This window comes from Myotis nattereri (assembly GCF_964212035.1).
Source record: "Myotis nattereri genome assembly, chromosome: 16".
NCBI lineage: Eukaryota > Metazoa > Chordata > Mammalia > Chiroptera > Vespertilionidae > Myotis > Myotis nattereri.
Genome location: NC_138091.1, coordinates 4,755,634 through 4,776,009, shown reverse-complemented (window position 1 = coordinate 4,776,009; position 20,376 = coordinate 4,755,634). Strand labels below are relative to the sequence as shown.

At 43.1% G+C, this 20,376-nt stretch overlaps 1 protein-coding gene across 1 annotated transcript; it reads left to right on the top strand.

Moving 5' to 3' along the window:
* Positions 1–16,720: 16,720 nt before the first annotated feature.
* On the top strand, positions 16,721–18,544 carry LOC308532553 (large ribosomal subunit protein P1-like; the record flags this gene model as incomplete). Its single annotated transcript, XM_081110086.1, has 2 exons — positions 16,721–16,757; positions 18,120–18,544. The coding sequence occupies 2 exons, from the start codon at positions 16,721–16,723 to the stop codon at positions 18,476–18,478; spliced, it is 396 nt and encodes a 131-aa protein (XP_080966212.1). The 3' UTR covers positions 18,479–18,544.
* Between the last annotated feature and the right edge of the window lie 1,832 nt (positions 18,545–20,376).

The window sequence follows — 20,376 nt, the reverse complement described above, 5'->3', positions numbered from 1 at the left end:
TGCCTTATGACTCAGGGATTCCCCTTCCGGGAATATATCCAAAGAAACCCAAAACACTGATTTGAAAGAATATATGCACCCCTATGTTCAACGCAGTGTTATTTACAATAACCAAGATTTGGAAGCACCCCAAGTGCCCATCAGTAAATTAGTGGACAAAAAAGCTTGGTACAGCCCTATCCGGTTTGGCTCTGTAGATATAGTATCGGCCTATGGACTGAAGGGTCCCAGGTTTGATTCCGGTTAAGGGCACATGCCCAGGTTGCAGGCTTGATCCCCAGTGCAGGGTGTGCAGGAAGCAGCCAATCAGTGATTCTCTCTCATCATGGATGTTTCTATCTCTCTCTCCCTCTCCCTTCCTTTCTGCTGGAGGCAACAGCAGAATTATCAATTAAAATATATTTTTTAAAAAGCTTAGTACATTTATGCAACTGAATATTACTCAGCCATAAAAAGAATGAAACCTTACCATTTAGAACTGCATGGAGGGACTTATTATGCTGAGTGAAATAAGCCAGTCAGAGAAAGACAAGTACCATATGAACTCACTCATATGTGGAATCTCATGAACAAAATAAACTAACAAAATAGAAACAGACTCATAAAGACAGAGAACAGACAGACAGCTGTCGGGGGGGGGGGGAGGGTATTGGGGGCTGGGTGAAATAGGTGAAGGAATTAAGAAAATAACCTCAGACACAGACAACAGCATGGTGATTACCAGAGGGAAAGGGAGTTGGGAGGAGGTAGAATAGGCTAAAGGGGGGTAAATGGTGAAGGAAAGCGACTTGACTTTGGGTGGTGAATGCACAATACAATATACAGATGATGTATTATAAAATTGTACATTTGAAATCTATAAATTTTATTAACCAAGGTAACACCAATAAATTTAATTAAAGGTTTTTTAAAAAAAGGAAAAATGGCCCCAAACAGTTTGGCTCAATGGATAGAGCGTTGGCCTGCAGACCAAAGGGTCCCAGGTTCCATTCCGGTCAAGGGCATGTACCTTGGTTGCAGGCTCCTCCCCGGCCAGGGCCCTGGTCAGGGCTTGTGCAGGAGGCAACCAATCAGTGTGTTTCTCTCACCTAGATGTTTCTCTCTGTCTTTCCCTCTCTCTGCTACTCTCCCTAAAAATCAATGGAAAATATCCTCTGGCGAGGATTAACAAAAAGAAAAAGAAAAAAATACAGAGCTTGATTCTGTTTGCTAATACTTTATTTAGGATTTTCACATTGATATTCAAAAGTGAAAGTGGGCTACAATTTTCTTTTTGAGGGTCTAATGTTACTTGATTTCAAAATCAGCATAACTGCTCATGTCATAAAAGAATTGGAAGCTTTGGTTCTTTGCTTCTATTCTGGAACAATTTAAGTAGCATTAAGGTATTCTGTCCTCTAAGGTTTGATCATTGCCCAGGTGAAAATGTGTGGGCCTGTTGCTTCCTTTAGGGCAGTGGTTCTCAGCCTTGGCTGCACGTGAGAATCACCTGGGAATCTTTTTTAAATCCTGACTTCCGGGCCTCATCCTCCAAAAATTCTGTTTCTTTGTTATGGGGTGGGGCCACAACATTAGTAACAAAGAAACAGAATTTCCGGAGGATGAGGCCCGGAAATCAGGATTTTAAAAGGATTCCCAGGTGATTCTCATGTGCAGCCAAGGCTGAGAACCACGGGTTTAAGGGCAAAGAGGTCAGTGCCCCTGACTGAGTAGTCAGGTGGTCCATGTTTTAAAGCTTCTTGCGGCGCACTGTTGAGAATCGCTGCTGCAGAGAAGGTGGGTCGGGTGCTCTCAGAGAGGTCTCTGCTTCCATCGAGGCAGCGGTGCAGAAGCAACCTTCTTTACTGTACCTTTGACAACCTCCTGTATTTCTTCTGTGGTAAGTTCACAATTTAGAATTTTAAAACTCTCCTAGTTAATTTTCATAAATTATATTTTCTTTGAAACAGATTAGCCAAGACATCTGGAATCTAGATTCTAGATTTTCAAGTGCATTTGCATACAGTTGAATGAAGCAGAACTTTGTGAACCTTTTCATTTTTCCCTAATTTCCTACTTTGTGTATTTTTTGCTTTCTTGATTGTTACCTTTTAAATTTTTTTCAAAGAACCAGCTCTTACATTTATTTTTTAGCTCGACCATATTCTCTCATCTGATAAATACTCCTTGAATTGCGTTCCTCCCTCCAGTTACTATCCCATTTGTTTCTTTCCGTTCCCAGAAGATTTCTCTAAAGAGTTGTCAACATGTGCTGACTCCTCCCATGCTCTCGTGAGCCCCTTCCACTCAGACTTTTGTACCAGTCACTCCACGAACCTGCTCTTGGCAAGGTCACCAAAGACCTCTACGCTGCTACATCTAACACTCGACTTTCAGTTCTTAATTCCACTTGACCTTTCAGCCTGGCTGATCACTTCCTCCTCTTCAAACGCTCTTCTCAGCGCACTCTTCTGATTTCCCGCTACTTCTGGCTGCACCTGCTGAGTCTCCGTTGCTGGTTCTTCCCAATCCTCCTCACCTCTTGAACTTGGAGTGTGTTGGAGAGCGGCCCTCAGACCATCTCTTTCTGCACACACTCCCTTCGTGAGCCCATGCTCTCTCGTGGCTTTAAATGCCCTCTCTATACTGACCACTCCCACATTTTCATCTCTGGCTGGGAGTCCTCTGAACTCCATTCTCATATATCTACCTGCAATAATTAGCATCTCAAGTGCAATATAATTTTCTTCTCAAAATTGCCCGAAGTCGTTCACATTTAGGTAATGTCAAATCTATCCTCTGGCAAAAAACTTTGAAGTGATTCTTGACTCTTCCCTTTTACATACCTTACCCAGCCTTTCTGCAAATCCCGTTGGCCCAGTGTTTAAGTCTATTCCGAATCTGATGGATTCTCATCACCTGCCCTGTTAGCGCCTGGGCCTCGCCATCTTTCTCTCTCGCCTGGATCCTTGCAGCCACCTCCCTGCTGGCCTCCTTGATTCAGTGCTTGTCCCACATCAGCACACGGTCTTTACAGAATAGTCAGTGGGATCCTTGCTCAGCATGAATTGGCCATGCCATGCTCTTCTTAAAACCCTGTAGTGATTCCCCATTTTAATCTCATTCAGATTAAAAGCCAGTCCTTCCAATGGCCTACACCCGTGGTCTGCAAACTGCGGCTCGCGAGTCACATGCGGCTCTTTGGCCCCTTGAGTGTGGCCCTTCCACAAAATACCACGTGCGGGCGCGCATGTACAGTGCGATTGAAACTTCGTGGCCCATGCACAAAAGTCGGTATTTTGTGGAAGAGCCACACTGCCAGGAGCCGGTCCATGCTTGCTGTTTCAAGGGACCTGGCATATATGGCATACTGTTCTTAATATGTTTGCTCACCTTCTTGGCACTATGTGTTTTAACCAAGGTCTCCTCTCTGAAAAAGGTTGTTTCCCCAGGTAGGGATTTTCCCCTGAAGTTAGGGAGGGAATAAAACCTCTTAACTAAGTGCCAGGTGGGTAATTAATCACTTTAACTACGAACAATCATGCTTAAGCTACATAATCTTTACTCCCTGGAATGGAGATAAAAAACGCCCTAACCTTTGGAATAGAGATTGATAGGATTGGAATCAACTGGTATAAATACAGATGTAAGAAGACAGAACTAAGAAGACAGAACCTACATGGAACCTAGAGACAGAAGAACTTCGCTGGAGAGAACATGGCAAAAGATCCTGGACAGAAACTGGAGACAGAACCTAGAGACAGAACCTAGAGAGAGAACCTGGCTGAAGAACCTAGAGACAGAACCTGGCTACAGAACCTGTATAGAACATGGCAAGAGAACCTGACTAGAACCTGGTGACTGAACTTGGCTGAAGAACCTGGCTACAGAATCTGGTGACCGAACCTGGCTAGGGAACCTGGAGAACCTGGAACCTGGCTGGAGAACCTAGCGAGGGAACATGGCTACAGAACTTGGCTGGAGAACCTAGAGAACCTGGCTATGATGATCAACTGAACTCTGCCTCCGTGTCCTTCCTTCTTCGCCGACTCCGTCCACACCTTTGGGGACCCCTGGACCTGCTGGGGTTGGACCCCAGCACCACACTCAAGGGGCCAAAGAGCCACATGTGGCTTTCGAGCTGCAGTTTGCCTACCACTGGGCACGATCTAACAGCCTACTATCACTTCCAACTTTGTTCCTCTCACTCAACTCCAGTCATACAACTGTCCTCTATGTTCCATGAATAGGAACAGAATATGCTTCTGCTTCAGAATTTTGGGATATGCAGTTCCCTCTGCCTGGAATGCTCTTCCAGACAGTCACATGACTCTCCCCTTCACTTCCTTCAGGACTTTTCTAAAATGTCACTTCCAAGGGGAGGGAACCAAGATGGCGGCATAGGTTAACACCGGAGTTTGCTGCCTTGAACAACTACTTCAAAAGTGAAACTAAAAAACGGAACGGACATCACCCAGAACCACAGGAACGCTGGCTGAGTGGAAGTCCTACAACTAGGAGGAAAGAGAAACGCATACGGACACTCAGAGGAGGCGCAGTGCTGAAGTCAAATTCTGAGGTGCGGAGCGCGCGGAGCGGGCTGGCGGCGGAGGGCGCGGTTGGCGTTTTCAATCAGGAGGGAGTCGCAGACTCTGAGCTCCAGATACGGGCCAGTCTTCAGGGACCCAGACTCAAACGGGAGAAGCGGGACTGTCTGGCTTCGGTCAGAGCGAGTGCAGCTTTCTCTCCGAGGTTTGCAGCGAGTGCTGGGACTCAGAGAGGCAGAGCCCCTGGGGACAGGACTGAGAGCCGCCATAGCTGCTCTCTCCGGCCCACCCTGTTGATCCTGTGGGACCCGCCCCGCCCAAGCCCTGCACAGAGGCATTTGCCGGATAGCCTCAGGCAAACGCCACATTAGCACCTCCCTAGAGGACAGAAGTTCTCTCACTGCAGACACAGCTGATTCTCATAGCCACTTGGCCTGGCGGTCAAACCCTCCCTGGTATTAGCTACAACAATCAAGGTTTAACTATAAGACTGCGCACAAAGATCACTAAGGGGGTGCATCAAGGAAGCATAACAAAATGCGGAGACAAAGAAATAGGACAAAATTGTCAATGGAAGATATAGAGTTCAGAACCACACTTTTAAGGTCTCTCAAGAACTGTTTAGAAGTCGCCGATAAACTTAATGAGATCTACAAGAAAACTAATGAGACCCTCGATGTTATATTGGGGAACCAACTAGAAATTAAGCATACACGGACTGAAATAAAGAATATTATACAGACTCCCGACAGCAGACCAGAGGAGCGCACAAGAATCAAGTCAATGATTTGAAATGCAAGGAAGCAAAAAACACCCAACCGGAAAAGCAAAATGAAAAAAGATTCCAAAAATGCAAGGATAGTGTAAGGAGCCTCTGGGACAGCTTCAAGTGTACCAACATCAGAATTATAGGGGTGCCAGAAGATGAGAGAGACCAAGATATTGAAAACCTATTTGAAGAAATAATGCCAGAAAACTTCCCCCACCGGGTGAAAGAAATGGACTTACAGGTCCAAGAAGCGCGGAGAACCCCAAACAAAAGGAATCCAAAGAGGACCACACCAAGACACATCATCATTAAAATGCCAAGAGCAAAAGACAAAGAGAGAATCTTAAAAGCAGCAAGAGGAAGAAACTCAGTTACCTACAAGGGAATACCCATATGACTGTCAGCTGATTTCTCAACAGAAACTTTGCAGGCCAGAAGGGAGTGGCAAGAAATATTAAGTGATGAATACCAAGAACCTACAACCAAGATTACTTTATCCAGCAAAGCTATCATTCAGAATTGAAGGTCAGATAAAGAGCTTCACAGATAAGGAAAAGCTAAAGGAGTTCATCACCACCAAACCAGGATCATATGAAATGCTGAAAGGTATCCTTTAAGAAGAGGAAGAGGAAGAAAAAGGTAAAGATACAAATTATGAACAACAAATATGCATCTATCAACAAGTGAATCTAAGAATCAAGTGAATAAATAATCTGATGAACAGAATGAACTGTTGATTATAATAGAATCAGGGACATAGAAAGGGAATGGACTGACTATTCTTGGGGGGGAAAGGGGTGTGGGAGATGCGGGAAGAGACTGGACAAAAATCGTGCACCTATGGATGAGGACAGTGGGTGGGGAGTGAGGGCGGAGGGTGGGGTGGGAACTGGGAGGAGGGGAGTTATGGGGGGGGAAAAAAGAAGGAACAAATGTAATAATCTGAACAATAAAGATTTAATTTACAAAGACCACTAGGGGGTGCACCAAGAAAGCATAAAAAATGCGGAGACAAAGAAACAGGACAAAATTGTCCATGGAGGATATAGAGTTCAGAACCACACTTTTAAGGGCTCTCAAGAACTGTCTAGAAGCCGTCGATAAATGTAGTGAGATCCTCAAGAAATCTAATGAGACCCTCGATGCTATGATAAAGAACCAACTAGAAACTAAGCATACACTGACTGAAATTAAGAATATTATACAGACTCCCAACAGCAGACAAGAGGAGCGCAAGAATCAAGTCAAAGATTTGAAATGCGAAGAAGCAAAAAACACCCAACTGGAAAAGCAAAATGAAAAAAGAATCCAAAAATACGAAGGTAGTGTAAGGAGCCTCTGGGACAGCTTCAAGCGTACCAACATCAGAATTATAGGGGTGCCAGAAGATGAGAGAGACCAAGATATTGAAAACCTATTTGAAGAAATAATGACAGAAAACTTCCCCTACCTGGTGAAAGAAATAGACTTACAACTCCAGGAAGCGCAGAGAACCCCAAACAAAAGGAATCCAAAGAGGACCACACCAAGACACATCATCATTAAAATGTCAAGAGCAAAAGACAAAGAGAGAATCTTAAAAGCAGCAAGAGGAAGAAACTCAGTTACCTACAAGGGAATACCTATACGACTGTCAGCTGATTTCTCAACAGAAACTTTGCAGGCCAGAAGGGAATGGCAAGAAATATTCAAAGTGATGAATGCCAAGAACCTACAACCAAGATTACTTTATCCAGCAAAGCTATCATTCAGAATTGAAGGTCAGATAAAGAGCTTCACAGATACGGAAAAGCTAAAGGAGTTCATCACCACCAAACCAGGATTATATGAAATGCTGAAAGGTATCCTTTAAGAAGAGGAAGAGGAAGAAAAAGGTAAAGATACAAATTATGAACAACAAATATGCATCTATCAACAAGTGAATCTAAGAATCAAGTGAATGAATAATCTGATGAACAGAATGAACTGTTGATTACAATAGAATCAGGGACATAGAAAGGGAATGGATTGACTATTCTTGGGGGGAAAGGGGGTGTGAGAGATGCGGGAAGAGACTGGACAAAAATCGTGCACCTATGGATGAGGACAGTGGGTGGGGAGTGAGGGCGGAGGGTGGGGTGGGAACTGGAAGGAAAGGAGTTATGGGGGGAAAAAAAGAGGAACAAATGTAATAATCTGAACAATAAAGACTTAATTATAAAAAACAAACAAACATAACACTGGACTGAGATACAGGAGACCAAGGCTCAAGTTCAGCTCTAAAAGTGGTGTTAACTTGAGCTAATTATTTAGCTTATCTTATTCATGACAATTATTGCTAATAAATAGTACCCTGAGCATTAAAAAAAATATATATTTAATTTAAAAATAAATAAATAAATAAATTAAAATAAAATAAAATGTCACTTCCTTCCCACCATGTTTAAAATCTTTCTCTCTCTCTTGCTCTTTCTCTCTCTCCAGCTCCACACACACACACACACACACACACACACACCAACCTTTTCTACATTTTATTTTTCTTCACAGCACTATAACTCTCTGACATACTGAAACCAGACACAAAATCACTGCCTGTCTCTACTGAGTCGATATAATACCCTAAAACACACAAAACAGAATGCTCTCTGACATTTCATTTCAAACAAACTCTCACGTAGGGTTAGTGAGTGGGGGGAAATCTGAAGTTAATGCGTTCCCGGGGCCTGCCTTTTCATTGTCCTTGCAAACGTTAGCCCCAGAAGGCTGCAAAGATTAGCAGCCGCTGCCTCCCTTCCGGTGGGCTCCCTCCCTGACCTGGGTGCTGGGCTGCCTTGCCTCTGGGGCCTGTTCTCCTCCTTGTAATACAGCCTTCAGGTTCCCAGGGTCTGTAAGAAAATCTGTTTTTAAACAGTGAGTAGCTATAAATGGCTGGGATTCTATGTCTATTACGTGCCCCTCTCCTATCAACACTTTCCATTTTACATTTTTAAAATAACTGTCTGCCCCCTGCAGCTGGACTGGGTGCCCGCAGGTGGGCACTTCCTTCTGCTTTGTTCCCTGCTGTTGTGTTCTTCTGCTCATCCTGGGCTGAGAGCACTGCTTGTGCTGAGCACTCAACAGGTATTTGTCATATTGTAATGAACTGTGATGAATTGTTGAATGAATTAATCTCATAAATGCAAGACAGGGTCAATATTAGTAAGTATGTCAATGTCATTCTCTGTAGAAACACATTAAGGGAGAAAAGCGTCGTGCTCCTAAGGAATTTGGTAAAACACAGTACCGATTTCCGTTTTCCGAAACTCTAACATTTCTAAACCAGGTAGATAACCGGCCAGAAGCGGTCAGTGAACAGAGCGCTTCCTGCTGAGACACCTGGAGCCCAGTGAAAGTCCAGCCACGAAGTCTACGTTCTTCACAACTCTTCTAAGTTAAGGAGAGTAAATGAGCGGTAATACAAAATACATGACGAGGCGGAGCTGGCCAAGGCCCTGCACACCCGGGGGAGCCTGCCCCTGGCTGGGGGCCAGCGCACTGGGTGCTCCCTGGCGGCTGTCAGGCCCCTCCAGCTGGGGCTCTGGAACGTGACAGGCTCGGGCAGAGGAGGCACCGCCCAGAAGCCTGGGATGCTTGATGCAAATGAGGGGACAGTCCCGGGTGGACCTTCCTCGTGATTCTAGAATATACTCCCGTATCGTCCCAGTAAATGCCGTTTCTGCTAAGACAGCCAGAGTTGCTTTCTTCTCCTTGACATTATGGACCTTGCCTGGGACACTGGGGTGCCCACAGAAATGGCCATATAAAGCCTTTTCTCAAGCTAGATACTTAGCACTGTGTGTTTCTGGCGGTTATGCACTCGTTTACCTGTTCAACCAACTCTGCCCAGGGACTGAGGACACACAAATGTCAAAGGTCTAGTCAGTGTTTGTAGTTCAGTTGGGGGAAATCTGTGCTACCTGAGCCCTTCCAACAATCATCCAGCACTCAAACCTGAAACAATGACAGCGTCAGCACTTTAGCACATTTAGCTCACTCTGCGGTAAACGACTGAAAAGGCTGAAAGAAGTTCAAGGTCCGGATTCCATCGTTGGCATAAAAAAAATCTGTGATAAGAAAATTCAGAAATGAAGAGAAAGTTTATGTGAGGATTTTGCTGCCACCTAGAGGAATGATCTAGTAATGAACTGTGTGCGCTGAAATTCAGAGCCCACACTGGGATCGAGCCCACAACCCAGGCATGTGCCCTGACTGGAATCAAACCATGACCTCCTGGCTCATAAGTCAACGCTCAACCACTGAGCCTCACTGGCCTGGCATAAAGATATATACTTTTTTAATTTTAAAGATTATTTGAAATTTTGAACAAAAGATTTTAGATTTTTTAAGATAGGAATTAATAGCACTGGGTCATGGCCCCCCTTTTTTAAATCCTCACTGGAGGATGTTTCTTGTTTTTGTTGTTTTTTTTTTTATATAGAGTGAGGGGAAGGGAGGGGGAGAAAGAGATATTAGGGGATAAACCCGCAACCACTTGGTGTACCAGTGACGTCCCAACCAAGTGAGCCACACCAGCCAGGGCTCGCGAACCCGATTTAAGAAGTGATGAAACAGTGAGCACTGTCCTGGGAAACTCTCACACCGATCCAACCTGCTTCTAGGGCCCAGGACCACAGATCATGTGCAAGCTCAGTGCCCAGCAAGAACCTCTGTTTTACATGGGAATTAACTAAAGCCTCAGCACCCAATTCAATTTCCAACACAATTACAATTCAAAACCAGGCTCAGAACTCGTCTATTTGCAAACTGTATTTCTGAGCTACTTGTTCTAGTTCCCAGTGAGATGTTGTTCCACCGAGGGACACACACGGTGTGGGGAAGTGGAGTGGCTTCGGAGCAAGCCAGTCAGGCCGAGTCAAGTCCCCCTTGATCTCCAGCTCAGCTCGGAGGAGGCCTCTGCTTGCTCCAGAGACGTGGGCAGGGGTGAGCAGCGGGCAGGCCCCAGGGAACGCAGGATGCGTCATTTACCATGTGTGCAGCATTTGATCTCAGCCTCAGTTTCCCCAGATACAAAATGAGTATAGTAATGGTATTGATCTTAAGGGGTTAGGGGGAGGGTTAGATGAGATAATAAATCCAGTGCCTGATATAGAATAAATGTTTAATGAATGTTAACTGTTCGTTGCCTGTAATGGGTTTCCTGTTCAGGGCTTGGTAGGACATTACCCAGATCTTGCCTTTGCATTGCATCTTTAATATTTGTGCAAGAGAAGAGTTCCAGGTGCCAACTGACACAGGGCACCAGAATCTCCCTGATCTGAAATATAATAACTTAATAAAATATAGGGGGAAATAGTCAAAAATTCACAGTGGCAATTAAAGAAAGGGGATATAATCTTTTACAATAAACTGCAAAGATTGGCAGCCGAGGAAGAAACCAGAGATGCTAGTAACAACTAACATTGTTCCGGATGGCGCTAGGTTCCCAGCTCTAACCCAACCCCAGATGAGGCTGGAGAAAGAACTGCCTGAAGGGGAGTGTAGTGTCGCTGGTCAGGGGTAGCGGTCATTGCTGCTCTTCACAAATATACTGTTTCTTCTTTTTCCAAGCTCATGCCAGAAGAGTTCCCTGCTTTACTTAAATTTCACCTTTGAAGTTGGGCATAACCATGTGACTCGCTTTGGTAAATGGAATGAGAGCAGAAGCTCTGAGACCAAGCCCGTGCTTTGACATGCCCCTTTCACGTTACTGTGGTAACAGTGGAAGACCTATGGCAATGAAGTCACTGTCAGCTTGTGTCCGTACCACAATGAGCAATGCTCCCCTGTGGACCTGTGCAGGACATGTAAGAGGAGTGAGGAATAAACTTTGTTGTCTTCAGCAACTGAGATATTAGAGCTGGTTGTTGCTGCAGCATAATCTAGCCTATACTGACTTGGACAAAGTACAGAATCAGCTTTTACTGGTAACGGCCTCAGCAACGAACTTGAATAGACATTTCTCCAAAGAAGATATACAAATGGCCAATTATCAAATGAAAAAATGCTCACCATCACTAGTGATGAGAAAAAGGCAAATCAAGCCCATAATGCAATACTACTTCTAATAGCCATTAGTATGGCTACCTATATATATAAAAGGCTAAGTGACCGGCCGACAGGCCAACTGACTGGTATATATGACACGCACTGACCACCAGGGGGCAGACGCTCAAAGCCAGAGCTGCAGTGACTTGGCAGCAGTGGTTCTCTGGTGACACACCCTGGAACCAGAGAGGAGGGAGCCCGATACTTGTGGGCCGCGCCATTCTACCTTTGGCCGCGGGCTATGTTGTTACTGGGGCACTGTCAGCCCTGAATCTGGTTACTGCACAGCTGCGGTGACTTGGTGGTATACAGGGAGATATTAGAATAAGTTTAATCAATTTATCAGTCATTGTTTTTATCGATGTTGTTTTATATCATGTTTTTATATCATGTCTTTGTTGTTGTTATATCATGTTATTGTTAGTTTATTAATCAATTTATATATTATTTTCATATACATTTTACTAATTTTATTTCATCTCTGACACTTCTATTAGAGAGAGAGGGAGAATAGTGATATTAAAATATTTCTTCTAATTAGTTTCCTTTCGAAGTGCACAAATCCGTGCAGCAGGCCACTTGTTGTTTATAAAAACAGAAAATAAGTGCTGGTGAAAAATTGGAACCCTTGTGCATTGCTGATGGGAATGTAAATTGATGTAGCCACTTTGAAAAACAGTTTGCAAGTTGCTCAAAAAGTAGAATTAGCCGAAACCGGTTTGGCTCAGTGGATGGAGCGTCGGCCTGCGGACTGAGAGGTCCCGGGTTTGATTCCGGTCGGGGGCATGTACCTTGGTTGCGGGCACATCCCCAGTAGGAGATGTGCAGAAGGCGGCTGATCGATGTTTCTCTCTCATCGATGTTTCTAGCTCTCTATCTCTCTCCCTTCCTCTCTGTAAAAAATCAATAAAATATATTTTTTAAAAAAAGTAGAATTATCTATAATATGATCCAGTACAATCACTCCTCCGGATGTATCCAAAAGTAATGAAAGCAGGAACTTAACTGTACACCAATGTTTATAGCAGCATTATTCACAATAACCAAAAGGTACAAATAACCCAAATGTCCATCAAAAGATGATGGATAAACAGAATATGGTATATACATACAATACAATATTATTCAGCCTTAAAAATGAATAAAATTGTCATGCTATAACATGAATGAAACTTTAAAACATTATTCTAAGTAAAATAAACCAGACACAAAAGGGCAAATATTGTATAATTCCACTTACGCTTGATACCTAGGATAGTCAAATTCATAGAGACAAAACGTAAAATGGTGGTTTCCAGGGACGGGTGGAATGAGGAGGGAGTTAGTGTTTAATGATTATAAACGCTCAGTTGGGAAGATGAAAAGGTTCTGGAAATGGATAGTGGTGATAATTGTGCAACAATGTGAATGTACTTAATTTCACTGTGTTGTAGACTTAAGATGGTGAAGGTTATAAGTTCTGTTACCTATATTTTACCACAATTTTTTTAAAAAAAGTGTAACAGCCTCCACCTCCACATACTATGGCATTTTCACAGATTGAGGAGGCCACCAGAGTTTGTCAACATTGGGAGTTTGTGTCAAGTTGGAAGAAGCAACTCTGCCCACGAACGTGGGATCCTCTACATCTGAGGAACGAAGCAGGGATTCTTACCGTCAGAGGAGGAAACTGTAGACGGGCCGATGAAAGTTGCAGGACCCCATTCAGACTTGAGATTTCAAAGAAACTTACAGACCTCAAAGGATGGAAGAACCCTCAGGGGTCAGTTAACTCAGCCTGGCCAGTGTAGCACAGTGGATGAGCATCGCCCTATGAACCAGGAGGTCACAGTTAGGTTCCCAGTCAGGGCACATGCCTGGGTTGGGGGCTCAATCCTCAAGTAGGAGGTGTGCAGGAGACCGCTGATCAATGATTCCCTCTCATCATTGATGTTTCTATCTCTCTCTCCCTCTCCCTTCCCCTCTGAAATCAATTTTTAAAAATATTTTTTTTTCCAAAAAAAAAAAAAGACAGTTAGCTCAGCCTTCTTCTGTTATAGAAGCAAAAACAAGATGTAAAGAGAGGGGGGAAATGTTGACATAAGAAACATCCAAAACTGTAAATAACGTTTATGAGTTTATTTGAGCCAAACTGATGACAATTCTGAGAAGCAAGATCTCAAATGTTCTGGAGAATGACAGTTTGGCAGTTTCTTTTATACATTTGGAATTAAGGAGGGAATGTAAGAAAGATTACATTTTCCCTTAAACTTAATTGTTAGCTATCAACAAAACTCAGGAACAAGTAGGAAGACTGTGTTGTTGGGAGGTTCTTTCAGTTGGTGTAATAATTAAATCCACATGAGACAGAGCCACAACAGAAAACAACCAAGTTTAATTACCCATATATGTTTGGGAACCCCACATACATGAGAGGGTCAGGGTCAGAAAAGGAAAGATGAAGTGTAGATGGCATTCTGAGATAAGAATAAGGTAAGTGCCTGGGGACTTCAGAGGGGAGGAAGGTCATTGCAGGACAATTAGAAGGGCAGGCGCACATAATTAGTCCTTGCCCTTCCTTATAGATAGGTCAAAAGGTTATCTCTGATAATCTCTTATGATGAGCTAGGCCACTAATTTAAAATCCTCTAGGTCAGTGGTCAGCAAATTCATTAGTCAACAGAGCCAAATGTCAACAGTACAATGATTTAAATTTCTTTTGAGAGCCAAATTTTTTAAACTTAAACTATAGAGGTAGGTACATTGTTATTAACTTAATTAGGGCACTCCTAAGGCTTAGGAAGAGCCACACTCAAGGGGCCAAAGAGCTGCATGTGGCTCGGGAGCCGCAGTTTGCCGACCACTGCTCTAGGTAAATTATTCATGGGTTCAAAGAGTACAGTGTGGGGGAAGTAAAAATGGCAGCTGAATAGGCAGATGTGTCAAGCACCTTGTCCTGGGGCCAGACTGTAAATACAACTAAATTGGAGAACATCCACCCGGAATTAACAAATTAGGCATAGGAGACAACTAACAGCAAAGGGCAGAGGATGCCTGGAGACCAGCAGGAATGGAGACACGGGCCTAAGCGGGGCAGCGGGCCAGGGGGCCAAGAGGGAGAGGGGGAAGCTGCGTTGCACCAAGGCCGCATCCCTTGGTGGCAGGTATAACACCCAGCTGTGAAAAGGAGAAGGCACAGGCTGCTGAACCAGGGAGTCTGCACCCAAAACCACAGCCGCCCCTCGACCGGCGGTGCCAGGAGGGGAAAGCAGCGTGGGGCTGTGGGAGAGAAAGCCGCGGTTTCGTTGCTGGCTTTGTTTACTCTTGTCTTTGTTTTTATTCTCTAAATTCAGGACACAGGACTTTTCAATTCCCGAGGCTTTGGCGCAGGGAGGGAGGCACGGACTTGAGGCGCCTGAGAAGAGGCTGAGGCAGGAAGCAGGGCAGAGACCCGTGGCCAGGAGTCCTGCTTTGGGACGTTCTTAAGCTTCCAAACCTAAGTGGCCATTTCTCCCCAGAGAAGCGAGCCCCTCCCAGTAGCCCCAGGGTAGGTGACACAGCCTGCCACACCTGCATTTTGAGCTACACAGAGAAATTCCAGGCAGAGGCCAAGTTTACGGGTCTGAATAGTCCCAAAGAGCCCTCAGTGACGGGATTGGGAGAGGGGCCGTCCACCCTGCTATTCTGGAAACCAGACTGATAAAAACTCCAGGTGGCCAGCCAACCCCATTGGTCTCCATACAAGGATCTCTGACCAACCAAGGCCAGAGTAATATTTTGGGCCACTCTTGGAGGAGTAGCTCTGGGTCAGGAAAAAACACCCATATTACTCCCTGAAAGCGAAACAGCGCCAACCCCACCTAAAGCCCTGTCAGAAACAGACGCTTGAGTGGTTAAGACTGACAGCTGGCAGACAGGCGAAGAGGGCAGTCTGGCCCTCCTGCTAGCAGCCAAGGCCTGTGGAGACAGACACAAGCAGGGGACCGGTGGGTCACCTGGAGCTTCAAGCAGGGAGCTAAAAGCCAAAGACAGTGCCTGACAATGGTCAGCACCTCAGTACCTCACAGGAAGCCCAGAATTGGCAGACAGAACAGAGAAGTGGGGTCCTAAACCAGCTCCCCTGGGACATTGAAACTCAGCTGAAGCGAACAACACTTCACTTTTTTCTTTTATTATTATTATTTTTTATTTTATTTTTTGCACCCTTTTCTTCCTTTCTTCTCTTTTTTCCTCTCATTTTTTCTTCCTTTCCACGTTTTCCTTTTTTTCTTTCCCTTTTAAAAAAATGATCTTCTTTAACTGCTTTATTGATGTGTTATTATTCTAGTCGCTGTTGGTTTATTCATATATCTAATTTCCTCTTTCCTGCTCCTACTCCGCTTACCCTTCTCTTATCTTTTTCTTCACTACTCAATTTTTTTTCTTTCATTTTATTTTAATCTCTCCCCTCTTGCTCTTTTCTTCTCCTAATTTTTTAAACTTGTTTCACTTTCTAAATGTAGGTCTATCTGCTCTCTCCTCTATTCTCCTTTAAAAATTATTTTGTTTATTTTGTTTATTTTTTATTTCTGCTTCTTGTCTTCTCATTTCTTTTCTCCCTCCTCTATTCCAAACCATGGTACTTCCCCTATTCATCCAATTCTTTAACTTTATTTTTTTATTTAAGCTCTGCATCTACAGATTCTGCCTTCCCACTTTTTCTGGATGTTTTTAGGTGTATTTGTTTGTCTTGTTCTGTTTTCTCCCCATATTCTTTCTTTCTTTCTTTCTTTCTTTCTTTCTTTCTTTCTTTCTTTCTTCCTTTCTTTCTTTCTTTCTTTCTTTCTTTCTTCCTTTCTATCATTCTTGTTCTCTTTTCTCTTTCCTAATTCTCTTTTCTCAGGTGGTCACTTTTATTGGAATTATAGCTGTGTACATTCATGTTCTGTTTCTTCTGTGTCATGTGTTGTTGTGTTGTATTTTATGCTGTTCAGTCAGGACCTCCACAACAGTTAGCATGAAGTGGTGGACAGCGAGCCACATAATCAGATACCCTGAGAGGAGACTCCATGCACAAATGAGACAATAACATTCAAGACCCAAATACATCAGGGGAACCCAAATATCTCAAGTAAGGGGCATTGCTAGAACACCCAGCCCAGGACACCTGAGTGACTGCACCACTGGGTCCCACAAAACATCTACTACATAAGACCAATTCAAACAATCTGGGTGGCATAGCAGTTATAATTCATAGAAACAATCACAAAAGAACAGCAACAATGGGGAGACAAAGAAACAACCCCCATATGCAAGAAAAGGAGGAATCACCAGAAATGGAACTAAATGAATGGAGGCAAGCTATTTATCAAAGAAAGAAGTCAGAGTAATGGTTATAAGGATGTTCAAACATGTGGATGAGAAATTCACCAACATGTGTAAGAATTAAGAGGAAACAAAGAATGACATAGCTACAATACAGAACACAATAGAAGGTTTCAACAGCGCACTAGAAGCTGAGGACCAAATCAGAGAGTTAGAAGACATGGCAGAAAAACTCCCAAGAAAAGCAGAAACTGGAAAAAAAAATTAAAAAGAAGGAGGACCATAGCCAGTTTTGCTCAGTGGCTAGAGCATCAGCCTGTGGACTGAAGTGTCACATGCCTGAAGGCTCAATCCCCAGTAGGGGACATGCAAGAGACAGCTGATTAATGATTCTCATCATTGACGTTTCTATCTCTCTCCCTCTCCCTACTCTGAAATCAATAAAAACATTAAAAAATAAACTAAGGAAGCTTTGGGACAACACAAAACAAAACAACATTCACATAATAGGGGTGCCAGAAGGAGAGGAAGCTGAGCAAGGAATAGAAAATCTGTTTGAAGTAATAATGACAGAAAACTTCCCTGACTTTGGGAAGAAAAAAGCTACACAAGTCCAGGAAGCACAGAGATTCCCAAACAAGATGAACCCAAAAAGACCAACACCAAAACACACTGTAATTAAATGGTAAATGTCAATGACAAAGTAAGAATCTTAAAGGCTGCCAGAGAGAGACAGAAGGTTACCTACAAGGGATCTCCCATTAGACCAGGGGTCCTCAAACTACGGCCCGCGGGCCACATGCAAATACAAATATTGTATTTGTTCCCATTTTGTTTTTTTACTTCAAAATAAGATATGTGCAGTGTGCATAGGAATTTGTTCATAGTTTTTTTTTTTTAAACTATAGTCCAGCCCTCCAACGGTCTGAGGGACAGTGAACCGGCCCCCTGTTTAAAAAGTTTGAGGACCCCTGCATTAGACTATCAGCTGATTTCTAAACAGAAACACATAAAGCCAGAAGGGAAGTGAATGAAGTACACAAAGTGATGCAAAGCAAGAAACTGAATCCAAGAATACTCTATTCAGCAAGGCTATCATTCAAAATTGAAAGTGATATCAGGAGCTTCGCAAACAAATAAAGCTAAGGGAATTTATTACCACCAAGCCAGCAATGCAAGAAATGCTAAAGCAATTGCTGTAAAAAGAAGAAATAGAAAGGAACACAGGCATAAAGAATAAAAATGGCAACTAACAAGTACCTATCAATAATAACTTTAAGTGTAAATTGATTAAATGCTCCAATTAAAAGGCATAGGGTATCTGAATGGATAAGAAAACATGACGCAGCTCCTTCCCCCCCCCACCCCCCCCCCACCCCCCGCTGCCGGTAAGGTGCTCGGTTCTTCCGAGGGAGCTAAGGCCGCGTTGGGGTGAAGCCCTCACTTCATCCAGCGACTAGCACCACTCCCGGCAGCACTCGCCCTTGCCACGGCCTCAGTCTCGGAGCTCACCTGCATCTACTCGGCCCTGATCCTACATGAGGATGAGGTGACAGTGACGGAGGATAAGATCAACGCCCTCATTAAAGCAGCCGGTGTGAATGTTGAGCCTTTCTGGCCAGGCTTGTTTGCAAAGGCTCTAGCCAACGTCAACATTGGGAGTCTCATCTGCAATGTAGGGGCTGGTGGACCTGCCCCTGCAGCTAGTGCTGCACCAGCAGCAGGTCCTGCCCCCTCCACCGCTGCTGCCCCAGCTGAGGAGAAGAAAGTGGAAGCAAAGAAAGAAGAATCTGAGGAGTCTGATGATGACATGGGCTTTGGTCTTTTTGACTAAACTGGCTCTTTTGTAACAGGGCCAATAAAAGCTGACCTCTGTTGCCAAGAAAAAAAAAAAAAGAAACCATGACCCATATATATGCTGTCTACAAGAGATCCAACTCAGAACAAAGGACTCACACAGACTGAAAGTGAAGGGATGAACAAAAAATAAATTTTCAGGCAAATAAAAAAGCAAAAAAATCTGGGGTAGCAATACTTATATCTGACAAAATAGACCTCAAAGTGAAGGCCATAACAAGAGATAAGGAAGGCCACTTCATAATACTGAAGGGATCAATCCAACAAGAGAATATAACTCTGATAAACATATATGCACCCAATATAGGAGCACCCAAATACATTTTAAAAACTTTTGGAAGATTTCAAGGGAGAGATAGACAGCAATATAATCATAGTAGGGGACTTTAATACCCATTGACATCACTGAATAAATCCTCAAGACAAAAAAAAATCAGCAAAGAAACAGCAATCCTAAACAACTCACTAGATCAGATGGAACTAATTAATATCCTTAGAACATTTCATCCTAAAGCTACAGAGTATATATTCTCAAGTGCACATGGGACATTTTCAAATATAGACCACATATTAGGACATAAGCTAAATGCAAGAAGATTGAAATATATCAAGCATACTCTCAGATCACAATGGCATAAAATTACAGATCAACTGCAATAAAAACAATCAAACACATGGAGGCTACATAGCATGCTGTTAAACAATGACGGGGTTACCAAAAAGATCAAAGAATAAATAAAAAAACATCCTGGAACAAATGAAAATGAACACACAACAACCAAAAATTTCTGGGATACAGCAAAAGCAGTCCTGAGAGGGAAGTTCTTAGCTCTACAGGCCAACCTAAAAAAACAAAAAAACAAAAAACTGGTAATAAGTTATCTAATCCTACAACTTAAAGAACTAGAAAGAGAGCAACAAGAAAAGCTCATAGTATGTAGGAAGTAAATAATTAAGATCAGAGCAGAAATAAATGGCATAGAGATTAAAAAAAAATACAAAAGATCAATAGAACCAAGAGCTGGTTCTTTGAAAGAGTAAACAAGATTGATGAACCCCTAGCCAGGCTCACCAAGAAACAGAGAGAGAAGACCCAAACGAACAAAATCAGAAATGAAAGAGGTGAAGTAACAACTGACCCCACAGAAATACAAAGGATTGTAAAAAAATTACCACAAATAACTCTGTTGCAACAAAATGGACAACCAAGACAAAATGGACATACTCCTAGAGAAATATAATCTTCTAAAACTCAATCATGAAGAATCAGAAAACCTGAATAGGCCAATAACTACCAAAGAAAATTGAAGCAGTAAAAAACAAACAAACAAACAAAAAAAACTTCCAGCAAACAAAAGTTCTGGTCTGACAACTTCACAGGAGAGTTTTACCAAACATTCAGAGAAGAACTAACACATATTCTCCTCAAACTATTCCAAAAATTCAAGAGAAAGGAACACTTCCAAGCTCTTTCTATAAAGCCAGGATTACCCTAATCCCAAAACCAGATAAAGACACTACAAAAAAAGAGAATTACAGGTCAATATCCCTGATGAACATAGATGCTAAAATTCTCAGTGAAATATTAGCAAATCGTATCCAGCAATACATTAAAAAGGTCATGCATCATGACCAAGTGGGATTTATTCTGGGGATGCAAGGCTGATACAATATCTGCAAATCAATAAAAGTGATACATCACATAAACAAATTGAAAAACAAAAACCACATGATCATATCAATTGGTGCAGAAAAAGCATTTGACAAAAATCTGATTCCCTTTTTTAATAAAAACTCTCGCCAAGACCGGTTTGGCTCAGTGGATAGAGCGTCGGCCTGCGGACTGAAAGGTCCCAGGTTCAATTCCGGTCAGGG